The sequence below is a fragment of the Hemibagrus wyckioides genome, linkage group LG20, assembly GCF_019097595.1.
Source record: "Hemibagrus wyckioides isolate EC202008001 linkage group LG20, SWU_Hwy_1.0, whole genome shotgun sequence".
NCBI classification, from domain to species: Eukaryota; Metazoa; Chordata; class Actinopteri; order Siluriformes; family Bagridae; genus Hemibagrus; species Hemibagrus wyckioides.
The window spans coordinates 1488294-1501862 of NC_080729.1; the positions used below are offsets into that span (position 1 = coordinate 1488294).

The 13569-nt window shown below is 43.8% G+C and overlaps 1 protein-coding gene across 4 annotated transcripts in view; it reads right to left on the minus strand.

Annotated features, from left to right (window-relative positions):
- Nucleotides 1–237: 237 nt before the first annotated feature.
- Nucleotides 238–13569, minus strand: part of dlgap1a (discs, large (Drosophila) homolog-associated protein 1a) — an 81587-nt gene continuing 68255 nt past the window's right edge. For 3 of the 4 annotated variants that reach the window (XM_058418854.1, XM_058418852.1, XM_058418851.1), the window contains 6 exons: nt 8633–9054; nt 8308–8387; nt 7453–7853; nt 6142–6233; nt 5270–5422; nt 238–3481 (listed from right to left, as the gene is read on the minus strand). In XM_058418854.1, coding sequence (XP_058274837.1) covers nt 3266–3481; nt 5270–5422; nt 6142–6233; nt 7453–7853; nt 8308–8387; nt 8633–9054 — 1364 coding nt within the window. In that variant the 3' untranslated portion in view covers nt 238–3265. Of the gene's footprint in view, nt 4343–5269; nt 5423–6141; nt 6234–7452; nt 7854–8307; nt 8388–8632; nt 9055–13569 lie in introns of all 4 variants that reach the window. The other variant, XM_058418853.1, reaches the window with a different exon arrangement.

A 13569-nucleotide genomic window follows, 5' to 3' on the forward strand; every position in this document is an offset into this window, starting at 1 on the left:
GAATTAGGGGGTGAGGTGATAAGGGAGAGTAGTTAGGGGGTGAGGAGTGTGTCTGTGTTTATGCTTGTGTGTGTCTGTGTGTGTGCGCGTGTCTGCGTGCATGTGTGTGTGCACGTGTGTGCCTGTGTGTGTGTGTGCGCATGTGTGTCTGTGTGTGCGCGTGTGTGTGCATGTGTGTCTGTGTATGTCTGTATGTGTGTGTGTGTGCGCGTGTCACAGCACAGACAGTAAGAGGAATAAAAGTTTGCAGAGTTTATTGTGTTTGTCGTCTGTCTGCACACATCATGTCTATACATACAGTACAACATATTCACAAAATGAAGGGAGCATATGACCGATCACTGAACCCAAACCGTACAAAAAGAAAATCAACCAGAAATAAATACATTTAAAGGTAAATAAATAAGTAAATAAATAAATACAAGAATTAAAGTACAAATAGGATATACAGTGTTGCTATGGTAACAGGTCTGCATGCGTGTCGTCGTAAAGTTTCTGTACAAACACTACGGACTAAAATAAGGGTCGTGTGCACAGATTCAGGAGGCTACTCGACTTCATCCGAAACAGAAACGAAGTTAGGAAGCACTTTTCGAGACGTACACGCAAAACACACACACACACACACACACCTCACGCATCCTTTCACACTCACACTCACACACACTCGACAAACACAGAACACGACCACTGGGAGACCCTGATTTTGCTGCGCCCACTGCGTCCATGTTTCGTCCTGAGATAAGTCCGGCCCATCTGGCAGGATTGGACAAACTGAGTCACATGACCGAGAGCCACTCCCCCAATGGGCGACAATACAGTGTACATTTAAAAAAAAATCACGGTAGTAGGCTATAAGAAGGATGAACTTGTACGACAATGAAAAGTTTGCGTTTTATAATTTTCGTCTCATTTAAACACTTGATAAAGATTCTTTTTAGGGGGCGGAGCTACCTTAAGCACCGCTATTGGCTTATATCCATAAAAGATCTGAATTCTACATAAAAAAGGAAGTAAATCTGTATAATATGCACTAAACGATATGTTTCTAAACGTGTCACAGGATTTAAAACAGAGAACACACTTCCTGGAGAGGGGGCGGAGTCACTGAGAAGCGTTTACAATAGCAAGCGACAGTAGAGGAAACAGAAGTGGCTACAGAATAGTGAAGGCATCTTCTTTCGTTAGCAATAATCCGACTTTTACACGCAGTAGGCCTCTACATCATCAGTGTAACGCTGATTGGTAAGGAAATATTGCTTTTTAACATAACATACCCTGTCCTGCTGCTGCGGTTCACCCAAACATTACAATTAAGGAAAAAAATGCAGTTGGAAATATAGAAGTATAAAGTCACGTGATGAAGAGAACGGCGGATAAAGTCTGTTCAGTTCAAGCGTTAAAAGGAACGATTGGATGAAAGATTAAACCGACCGCTAATGTCGTCAGTCAGGCTCATGAGGCTAATCAGGCTAGCAGTCGACCTCGCTCAAAATGTTCAGTTGCATTTTGACCACATCCTGTTCTTTATCCTCTCTGCTCAAACAAGCTAATTAGCATAAGCTTGATATTAAATAAATGACACGGTGTTGTGTTAGCTAAATGTAAATAATTAGAGTTGGTGAACTAAGCACACCTAAGAGTTGATTGTAGCTAGCTTGATAGTCAGCTGCTGTTACGCTAACACGTTCTCACAGCAGTAGCTTATCGTTTCGAAACACATTGTAGCTTGCTAGCTCAACACAGTAACTTGGGTGTGGTCCTCAAAAAGCCCTTTGGGGCCCATTCTGCCCTTCTGGACACACCTCTTAAATTATAGTTAGAAGGAGGAGCTTAGAAAGCTGAATAAGTGTTTGTTTTCTTTATTCTTGGTGACAAGTTAGCTTCAGTAGCGTAGCAGCCTCACAGACACTGAAACCAGCGACATTTGGGGTAAAGTTTAGACCTCTTTGGCCAGATCGTTCCATTAACACCTTCACATTTGTGGGAAAAAAAACCAACGCTGTGTTTCCAGTAGATGAGGTCATCACTTGACCTTCGCCCTCCGATCTGATGTCTCACGTGTGACTTGAGCCGGGCTACGATGAGCAGGATTGTCTCTTCCAGGGCAGGAAGGTGAACGTGACGTGGATGATGAGGAGTGTCCATGGTTCCAAGGGCACTAGATTCGATTAGATAAGTTTAGAAGTGGTCCAGGCTTCAGCAGGAGATGGGAGTGACGTTGGAGAGATGAAGAGAGATATTTTACACGGCGAGGAAGAGTTCAGAGACAAATCAGAGAGGAAAGAGATTTAAAATAAATAAATAAATAAATAAAAAACCCCAGAGACCTGCTGTGGTGTCCCTGGTAGCAGTAGAGGAACAGTATATCACAGATTATATACAAACACTCCGCCCATCCGATCGGCGCCGGGACACGTGTGTGTGTGTATGTTAGTGAAGTGTAGTGTAGTGTGGAGTGTTTCATGTAACCGACGATCTGATGTTTTAACATGTAAAAGATATAACGATTCAATTCAGAGTTGATTCAGAGTCGATTCGATTTCATATGATACAAGGTGATTCAATATGGAATTCGATTCAGAGTCGATTCAGAGTCGATTCGATTTCATATGATACAAGGTAGATTCAATATGGAATTTTATTGTGTACATAATTAGAATATAATTAGAATGAAAAATATCTAAATATTTCGAATATTTATAAAAAATACATAAGCCATGATCTACTTTCAGTTGCTAAACCTACATCTAACGATAACACTGAACTTTTTTGCGGCTGAAACTCGATCGCGTATCAAGTGCACTACACTAACATGTTAAACCCTATGTAGTGAACATGTGTAGTAAACAGAAGGCGGTTTGGGATTTAACCGTGTACAAGGGGCTTCAAGTAGATTCTGGAAATAATTTTACTATGAAAAGAAAAACTGTGAAGAGTTAGAAAATGAAAAATTAAGTATATGGATTAAGGAGGAGCGAGCGGCAGGAGGCCACGCCCACATTACTGAAACTGAGGAACTTGTGTTTTTTTTTCTCCAGAAAATGTATATTACTGGAAGATTATAAATATCTTTAACAGATGAAATAGAACAGAGAATATGGATGAGATGATAACTAATGCAAAGTGTGTGTGTGTGTTGGCGCTCCTCTCTCTGAATCAGACCAGGCTGGCGTGTTTGTGCTTTCAGTAGTAATGTGCGCGAGTGCAGTATAGTGTGTGTGTGTGAGTGTGTGTGTGTGATGTATGTAGTGTGTGTAGGTGTTTAGAGTCTGGTCTGGGCCTCAGGGATGTAGATCTCGATGCTGTCTGCGCTCTCTGTGGCTGAGTTCTGCCGCACGGACGCAGCTCTCTTGGCGGCCATTAAGCGCTTGCGAGCCTCCTGCCGCTGTTTCTCTGAACTCTCCAGAGAGCGATCTCTCGCCAGCGGAGGATGGCACTTCACCGGTTTCTTTGGCACAGGGGGAGGCAACCTCCTCTCCTGAGGGGGAGATGAGAGATGGGGAGAGAGAGAGATGGAGAGAGAGAGGAGAGAGAGAGAAGCTATGTTTCCATCCAAATGTTTCACACATTGGCAAGAAGAAAATGTGTTAATTCACACGCAGTATGGGTCAGCGTGTGTGTGTGCATGGGTGTGTATGGGTACTTACTAGGGGCACTGTGTTAATGTAAACACTAGAGGGCACTGTGTGTGTGTGTGTGTGTGTGTGCATGCACAATGAAGCAGTGTGTTAATGTGAGCACTAGAGGGCACTGTGTGTGTGTGTGTGCGCGCATGCACAATGAAGCAGTGTGTTAATGTGAGCACTAGAGGGCACTGTGTGTGTGTGCGCGCATGCACAATGAAGCAGTGTGTTAATGTGAGCACTAGAGGGCACTGTGTGTGTGTGTGTGTGTGTGTGTGTGTGCATGCACAATGAAGCAGTGTGTTAATGTGAGCACTAGAGGGCAGTGTGTATGTGTCTGTATGTGTGTGTGTGTGTGTGTGTGTGTGTATGGGTACTTACTAGGGGCAGTGTGTTAATGTGAGCATTAGAGGGCTGTGTGTGTGTGTGTGTGTGTGTGTGTGCACTATGCAGCAGTGTATTAAGATGTGCACCATATAACAACTTTCACCCCATGTCCTGTCTGTAAGTTGTTTTTTTGCCACAGAAACAGATGGATGGAAACAGAGACACAGCGAAAGAGTGACAGAGACGAAGCACATCTGTGTGTGTGTGTGTGTTAGAAAGAGAGAGAGAGAGAGAGAGAGAGAGAGAGAGAGGATGGAGCAGCCAGTGGGAGGGGGGCGGGGTTACAGTGGTTTTGAGAGCCGAATGGAATGACGTCTGAAAATGGCTCACTGTCGAACAGACAAAAAACAAAAACAACAAAAAAGGAAAATAAGAGTGAATGAGAAAGAAAGCAAAGCTGCAGCCGTGATGATCAACGACACACACTTCAGTTAAACACCGACGTGAGGACACAGAGCAAACGTTCACATAACAGACAGATCGTCTACACACACACACACACACACACAGAAAGCTGTGCATCGCTAACTGTTAAAGCGCAGGATGTGTGTCTGAATCGCTCGGGAGTTTTTCCACTGAGAACCATACTGATCATAATAACAACAGAACCCCAACAGGAACCTTGTGGTTCTCAGACTGTTCACAATGTTCTGCTTCATAGTGAAGATTCCACTCCAGTAGTGTTTAATCCACTGCGTCGTGCTCAAAATGCAAGACGAAAATCAGGCAGCCAATCAGATCAAAGCTGAGGCTCATGGGCGGAGCACAGGGACACGATCGATAATATCACTCAGCCCCTGATATAAAATATTTCAGTTCATTGTGTTGCAAACGGTTGTGTTTATGTACAACCAATCAGTGATAAGCAGCACTTATCAGCACCCCCTAACACCATTCAGTAATCTTGAACAAGTTGCAAAAGCAAACAACTGGAACTGCTGGCTTAAAAAAGAGCATGGTTCCACTTCTGTGGTGCTAAACGTTCTGGTACTTCAGTGGAAAAAGGCCGCTTTGAAGCTAAAGCATGCACATGAATAAGAAGTTAATGTTATCTTTCTTCAGCATGATGATGAGGTGTATTATTATTATTATTATTATTATTATTATTATTATTATTATTATTATTACTGCATTACACTCATGACCAGTGTGTGTGTAAGATCCTGAGCTCTAGCGGTCACTCAAACATTCAGGTGCTCTTGTGGTACTTCCTAGAACCATCGAATGGACTCTGGATAATGTCGTCGTCTCTGTACCTTTCTCTCAGGTGGGTCGAGGGGTCTCCAGTTGTTGGCCTTGAGCTGGTGGAGCTCGTCGAACTTCAGGCTGATGTTCTCAATGGACAGCTGCAGCATGTCCCAGAAGCCGGCCAGATCCTGAGCCACGGGCCGCGGGTGAGCGTTGGGGTTCTGTGAGGAACAAGGCGCTAACCGTGATGATACAGATCACAATAACAAGCAGTCCAACACTCTAACGTGTCATGAGAATGAGAACATCACATGAGCTCTTACATGAGAAGCAGAAGACATCATGATGTTCCTGCTGCATTCTGAGGATTTACTAGTTTTGACCGCTAGAGGTCACTACTGTTAAACCCTCTAACTCAGGGGTGTCCAATCTTATCCAGAAAGGGCCGGTGTGGGTGCAGGCTTTCATTCCAACCAAGCAGAAGCTACACCTGATTCCAACTGGCTAATCAACTGATCTTGGCTTTCAGTGGACTCGGGTGTGGCTTCTGCTCAGTTGGAATGAAAACCTGCACCACACCGGCCCTTTGTGGATAAGATTGGACACCCCTGCTCTAACTGGTCAACTTCTTTTCATTAGAAAAAAACTTTTTTCAGTCTGTGTTTACTTCTCAGTTCAACACACACACACACACACACACACACACACACACACACACACACACACACACACAGTGTTATATACTCATGCAGTGTTCGGTACACGTTATTCAGCGCTTATGCATGTGTTATAAAGCCTTTACAAACAGAAGAATAGAATTCTAAAAACTAAACAGCAAAACAAAATTAGGGACATGTAGTGGGTTTAATGTTAGAAAATCAATCAACCAATCAATTAATTAATAAAGTAATTAATTCCACAGCTTTATTCTGAAACTCACCAGGTTCTCCTCACACAGCTCTCTGAACTGCTGGAACTTCTGAGACATAAGAAGCTGAGCGCTGCCTACTGCACTGCGGATCTTCCCCAGGACTACACACACACACACACACACACACACACACACACACACACATTATTAGTGCTGAGTTATGTGATGATATTAATACAGTGATACATTTCGTTTCTTTTATTATATTTTTTATAAATATAATTTTTTTTCTCTTCAGTATTAACTTATTTTTTCCAGTAATGTAAAATATTTTAAATTGAATGTTATTAATCATTTTTTAAATAAACAACTAATCAGATTATTTTTCTAGACATTTTATAATGCATAATAAGCAGCTCTTAAAAAAAAAAATCATCAACCCCTCCAGATCATTGAGTTCAGGTGTTGTTTTTCAGGGGTTGGGCTCGGCCCCTTAGTTCCAGTGAAAGGAACTCTTAATGCTTCAGCTTCATACCAAGACATTTTGGACAATTTCATGCTCTTTGTGGGAACAGTTTGGGGATGACCCCTTCCTGTTCCAACATGACTGCACACCAGTGACCAAAGCAAGGTCCATAAAGACATGGATGAGTGAGTTTGGTGTGGAGGAACTTGACTGTCCTGCACAGAGTCCTGACCTCAACCCCATAGAACACCTTTGGGATGAAGCTGAAGCATTAAGAGTTCCTTTCACTGGAACTAAGAGGCCGAGCCCAACACCTGAAAAACAACACCTGATTTTAATGATTTGGAGGGGTGTCCCACCCAACCATATATTTTGGCAATATAGTGTAAATAATGTACAGATGTGATATAACAGTAATATTTATTCTTTGTAAATGTAAATATCAGAGAGTTTCAGCGTGTTTATTTGTGTTAGCTGCTGATTGGTTGGCTGTGTGTTTGTTTGTTTTTGTGTTTGTTTGAAGGTTGTTTTTTTGTGCCTCTGGCTTTATCTAAAATAAGCCATGCTAAGCGGGTGCTGGTCCTGTAGGGCTGATCTCTGTGCACTTCAGCGCTCTGAGTCTGAACACACCTCATTAAACATGTTCACTAATTATTACACAATAATTATTATTATTAGTGAGTTGAAGTGACACTGGTGCATTGTGGGATTTCATCAGGGCACTGGCTATATTTACTCTCTACACTGTTTCTCAAATTAGCACACTATAAAATGTGTGTGTGCGCGTGTGCGCGCGAGTGTTTCTCTATGTGTGTATGTGTGTGCGTGTATGTGAGTGAGTGTGTCTGCGTGTGTGTATGTAAATGTGTGTTTACGTGTGTGTGTGTGTGTGTGTGTGTGGTGACTTGTCTCACTGTCGTCTGGGAGATCGTTGTGCCTCTCTTCCTGCTCCATCTGCCTGCACCAGCCCTCCATGCGCTCGGCTTCGGCCTGCAGCAGTTTGAGGAACCAGCGTCCGTCACGCTGACAGACCGAGCGGCTCCGTGCGCTCTGGAGCGGGTCTTCGGGAATGCCGCTGTCCACCCAGGGCTCGGGAGGCGGCAGCACGGACGGGTCGAAGCCCACAGAGGCGTAGTCGTCCGAGGTGCAGGCGTGGTAGTGGTTCCCTGAGCCCTGGATGCTCACCGTGGACGCCGTGGCGTCCCGAGAGAAGGTGATGTCGGCGTCTGGACCCTCGGTCGGAGAGAAATCGGGCATGTCCAGGTCGGCCTGCACCGCCGCCGTCACGCTGTTAGAGCGCATGATCCGGCGATGACTGCAGAGACACAGAGAGGAACTTAAACACCATCACAAACACCTCAGCATCAACACTGCAGTGTGGGCGTGTCCCAAATCACACACCTCACTCACTAGATAAAGCACATATAACCCTTATAATATAATGATAATCGTTCCCTCATTAAAGTGCACTATGTAGTGAAGAGGGAGTGGATTGGAGCGCAGCCATGATGATGAAAGCTGTGATATTCTCAGCTTGTCCTGCCTGTGGCTAGACTAATCAGACTCTAGTGTAGCAGACATGAGGCATGGTGTAAGGTCAGGCGTGTGTGTGTGTGTGTGTGTGTGTGTGTGTGTGTGTGTGTGTGTGTAATGTATGACATTTCAGCGGAAAGAACACTATAATATTGCAGCTGAGTCACGTCTGTGATTCATCATAGATTTGCACAGGTAAAGGGGTCAAACACACACACACACACACACACACACACCTTCTCTCGTCCTCAACTTGAATTCCTACTGACTGAAACTTCGACTGGTCCTCTGCCTCCTGATCTTCAGGTCCATCCACCTGGAAGCACACACACACACACACACACACACACACACACACACACAGAGTCTTAATTAAAGTTGTTGTTGCACCTTTTCTGAGTTTTCAGCATGTGCTTTGCTGCACCCCAGTGGACAGTAGGGGTGTGAATATTTTTGTAAAGACTTAATCAAAGTACAGAAATGTTCATTTAAATCTCTCTCACTCTCTCTTTCCCTTTTTCCCTCTCTCTCTCTCTCTCTCTCTCTCTCTCTCTCTCTCACCTGTATGCCGATGGAGAGACACCGGCCTTTGCGGAGAGCTTCTCTGTGCGTGTCCTCCAGTGCGGGGACCTGTACCGGGACGGGGATGGGGACAGGCAGGGGCAATGGGAGGGGCAATGGGAGGGGCGAGGCGGGGCCGAGGATGCTGCTGGAGCTGACGTGTTGACTCGCGGGGCCGTGCACCTGAGCGTTCGCCGCCTCGATGGCGGCCGTCAGAGCCTTCATGCTGTCGATGCTCTCTGTGGAGTTACTGAGGGCGGAGTGTAGGGCCATGTCGCCATGGCGATGACCTGGGCCATCCATGTAGGCGTCCTGCGCCGACTCGGTGCTGCTCTGAGCCGTGATGCTGATGAAAGGTTTGGTGGAGGAGCGTGGAGGCACCGGTGGAGGCGTCTTCTTGTAGGTGGTGATACACGACGACACTGCAGAGGAATACACACGGCTCAGCCAATCACACGCCGGCATCACGAATTTTCATTAGCGAGGTGTTATTTATTCATGATATAATCTTAAAACTAAAGAAGCACATGTACAGCACATCCTTATACACACAGCATTCACAGAAATGGTTAATAAAGGAACTTTTACAATCAATTCATCAAGCAGTCAATCAAACTGGTTAAAAGTTTGGCTTAAAAAAACTCAATGCGTATGCAAATTCAATCCAATTAAATATTTTTTATGAATCAAAACACAATGAATGGTTTTTAAACAAAAAACCTCTAAACCTCAAAAATAACTGAATTTGTACTGAGGTTATTTATAAAGCTCCATCGACTTCCATCGTCCAAATGTGATGTTTCACAAACTGTTCACTACAAAGAGAGAAAATCCTCCAACACACCAAACACCACATAATCCCCAACGCCTGCGCACTACAAGAGTGTTAACACGTGTGTGTGTGTGTGTGTGTGTGAGAGAGAGAGAGAGAGAGAGAGAAAGATGGAATGAAGTCCTTAACGAGAGCTGCAATTTTCAGCTGCAGTTTCACACAACAGCCACAAGAGGGCAGAACATATCCTCTCTCTCGTCGTTTCACACATGACATAACAAATATTACACTTTCTTCTTACTCGGTCACTATATAAAAGGGACAGTGGCTACACACACACACACACACACACACACACACACACACACACAGCAAGTGTATGCCTCTGTGGATGAAATTATCTCTCTCTCTCTCTAGTCCTGCCTTATAGTGTATGGAAAAAAACCACAAAGGCTCAATGGTGCTAACACACACACACACACACACACACACACCAGCTGAATGTGTGCAGTAGAGATAAGGGACCGGGGCAAACACACTCCATCAGCTTCAGAGATTTTCTCACAATATCTCTCTCTCTCTCTCTCTCTCTCTCCTTCACTCCTCCGGCTTTAAAGGAGCCATTTAGGGATAAAAAAATCTAAAAAACAAAATGAAATGTACACCATTTCCCATTTTCCCCAAAACGCACAGCTGATCCATGTTCAGTGCTTGACGTCGGTTTCTGTAGTTTTACGGAACTACAAACTGACCTCTTAAAAAAAAAAATCATTGTCTGGTACTGAAATACTGAAAATAAAGCAGCACTTAAATAAAAGCAGCTTAGCGGCACTCCTGCAGTGGAGTCTATCCATTACAGGACAGGACAGAGGAGTAGAAATACTGTATAGCTGTACGGTGAATTATGTTTAATAATTATTAAGTTTAAGAAATTACAAAAAAACCAAAATTCCCTATAAATAAAATCAAATAAATTAAACAGAAATGAATAAATGTTTTATTAACCAAGAATTATGTAAAGTTAACCTTTTGAACAGCTACATGATTTATATTTATTTTTAATGTTTTTATTTATTTATTTATTTTTTATTATTTATTTATTACAGGCAGCTCGAGGCTACAAGTCCCGTATATCATGATTAACAGTTACTTTTAGCACCCCCTGGCGGTCAGACGGGTGAACCGCAGGAGCACATATAGAGAGAGACAGAGAGAGTGCATTGGTCATTTCATCTGTTAGGATCGAAATAGACCTTATTAAAAGGAAGGAAAAGAAATAAAAATACAATTTCATAAAGAACATGCATGAATAAAGGCCCAGAAATAGTTCTGGAAGTGGATATTTGTGGCGAGTCTGAGGAGACGCCTACACAACGCCGAGCGCAACGCAGTCGGATATGACTCAGTGTTCATCAGGAAGAGACCAATTACAGGGGGAGGGACGGAGAATGAGTCTAATGTGCAGTATTACATAAATACTGACAGAGAGAGAGAGAGAGCGAGAGAGAGAGAGAGAGAGAGAGAGAGAGAGAGGACGTAACGGAGGCTGGAGGAACCTCATTACGATCGGAACAATGTGATCGGAATTTCAGCTCAAGTCAAAACACTTCAGTCAACTCTGCGTGACTCGGAACAAACATGAACCAGGAATATTGTAAAAAAACAACAACAACCACATACGTATTTGATCTATCTATCTATCTATCTATCTATCTATCTATCTATCTATCTATCTATCTATCTATCTATCTATCTATCTATCTATCTATCTATCTATCTATCTATCTATCTATCTATCTATCACTTTCATGGCTAAATCATAACATTATCATTGTAGCTAAAACTTCAATCTCACAAGGATCTGTCACACAGCCATCAGGAGATATTCTGAGATAAATCTGACAATTTTAGTCTGGAGTATTAATCTGGAGTATTTCAAAGACACTGAGTGTTCTGAAGAACACACGAGGAACCATCTTACACCACCAACATCGAGCCTAGAATCTGATGAGGACGTGATGAGAGATCATCTGAACACGTGTGTCTCATAACATGCAGAGATCCCTCTAATTACTAACACACACACACACCCCATATACAGAGATCACACACCATATACACACACACACACCCCCCATATACAGAGAGATCACACACCATATACACACACACACACACCCCATATACAGTGAGATCACACACCATACACACACACACACACACACCCCATATACAGAGAGATCACACACCATATACACACACACACACACACACACCCCATATACAGAGAGATCACACACCATATACACACACACAAACACCATATAAACACACACACACACACACCCCATATACAGAGAGATCACACACCATATACACACACACACACACCCCATATACAGAGAGATCACACACCATATACACACACACACACACACCCCATATACAGAGAGATCACACACCATACACACACACACACCCTATATACAGAGAGATCACACACCATATACACACACACACACACCATATACACACACACACACACCATATACACACACACACACACACACACACACACACCCCATATACAGAGATCACACACCATATACACACACACACACACACACACACACACACACACCCCATATACAGAGAGATCACACACCATATACACACACACAAACACCATATACACACACACACACACACACACCCCATATACAGAGATCACACACCATATACACACACACACACACACACACCCCATATACAGAGAGATCACACACCATACACACACACACACACACCCCATATACAGAGAGATCACACACCATATACACACACACACACACACACACACCCCATATACAGAGAGATCACACACCATATACACACACACACACCATATACAGAGAGATCACACACCATACACACACACACACACACACACCCCATATACAGAGAGATCACACACCATACACACACACACACACACACACCATATACAGAGATCACACACCATACACACACACACACACACCCCATATACAGAGAGATCACACACCATACACACACACACACACACACCCCATATACAGAGAGATCACACACCATACACACACACACACACACCCCATATACAGAGAGATCACACACCATACACACACACACACACACACACACACCCCATATACAGAGAGATCACACACCATACACACACACACACACACACCCCATATACAGAGAGATCACACACCATACACACACACACACACACACACCCCATATACAGAGAGATCACACACCATACACACACACACACACACACACACACACCATATACAGAGATCACACACCATACACACACACACACACACCCCATATACAGAGAGATCACACACCATACACACACACACACACACCATATACAGAGAGATCACACACCATATACACACACACACACACACACACACCCCATATACAGAGAGATCACACCATACACACACACACACCCCATATACAGTGAGATCACACACCATACACACACACACACACACACACACCCCATATACAGAGAGATCACACACCATATACACACACACACACACACACACACCATATACAGAGAGATCACACACCATATACACACACACACCCCATATACAGAGAGATCACACACCATATACACACACACACCCCATATACAGAGAGATCACACACCATACACACACACACACACCCCATATACAGAGAGATCACACACCATACACACACACACACACACACACCCCATATACAGAGAGATCACACACCATACACACACACCCTATATACAGAGAGATCACACACCATACACACACACACACACACCCCATATACAGAGAGATCACACACCATATACACACACACACACACACCCCATATACAGAGAGATCACACACCATACACACACACACACACACACACACCATATACAGAGAGATCACACACCATACACACACACACACACACACACACACACCATATACAGAGAGATCACACACCATACACACACACACCCCATATACAGAGAGATCACACACCATACACACACACCCCATATACAGAGAGATCACACACCATACACACACACACACCCCATATACAGAGAGATCACACACCATAC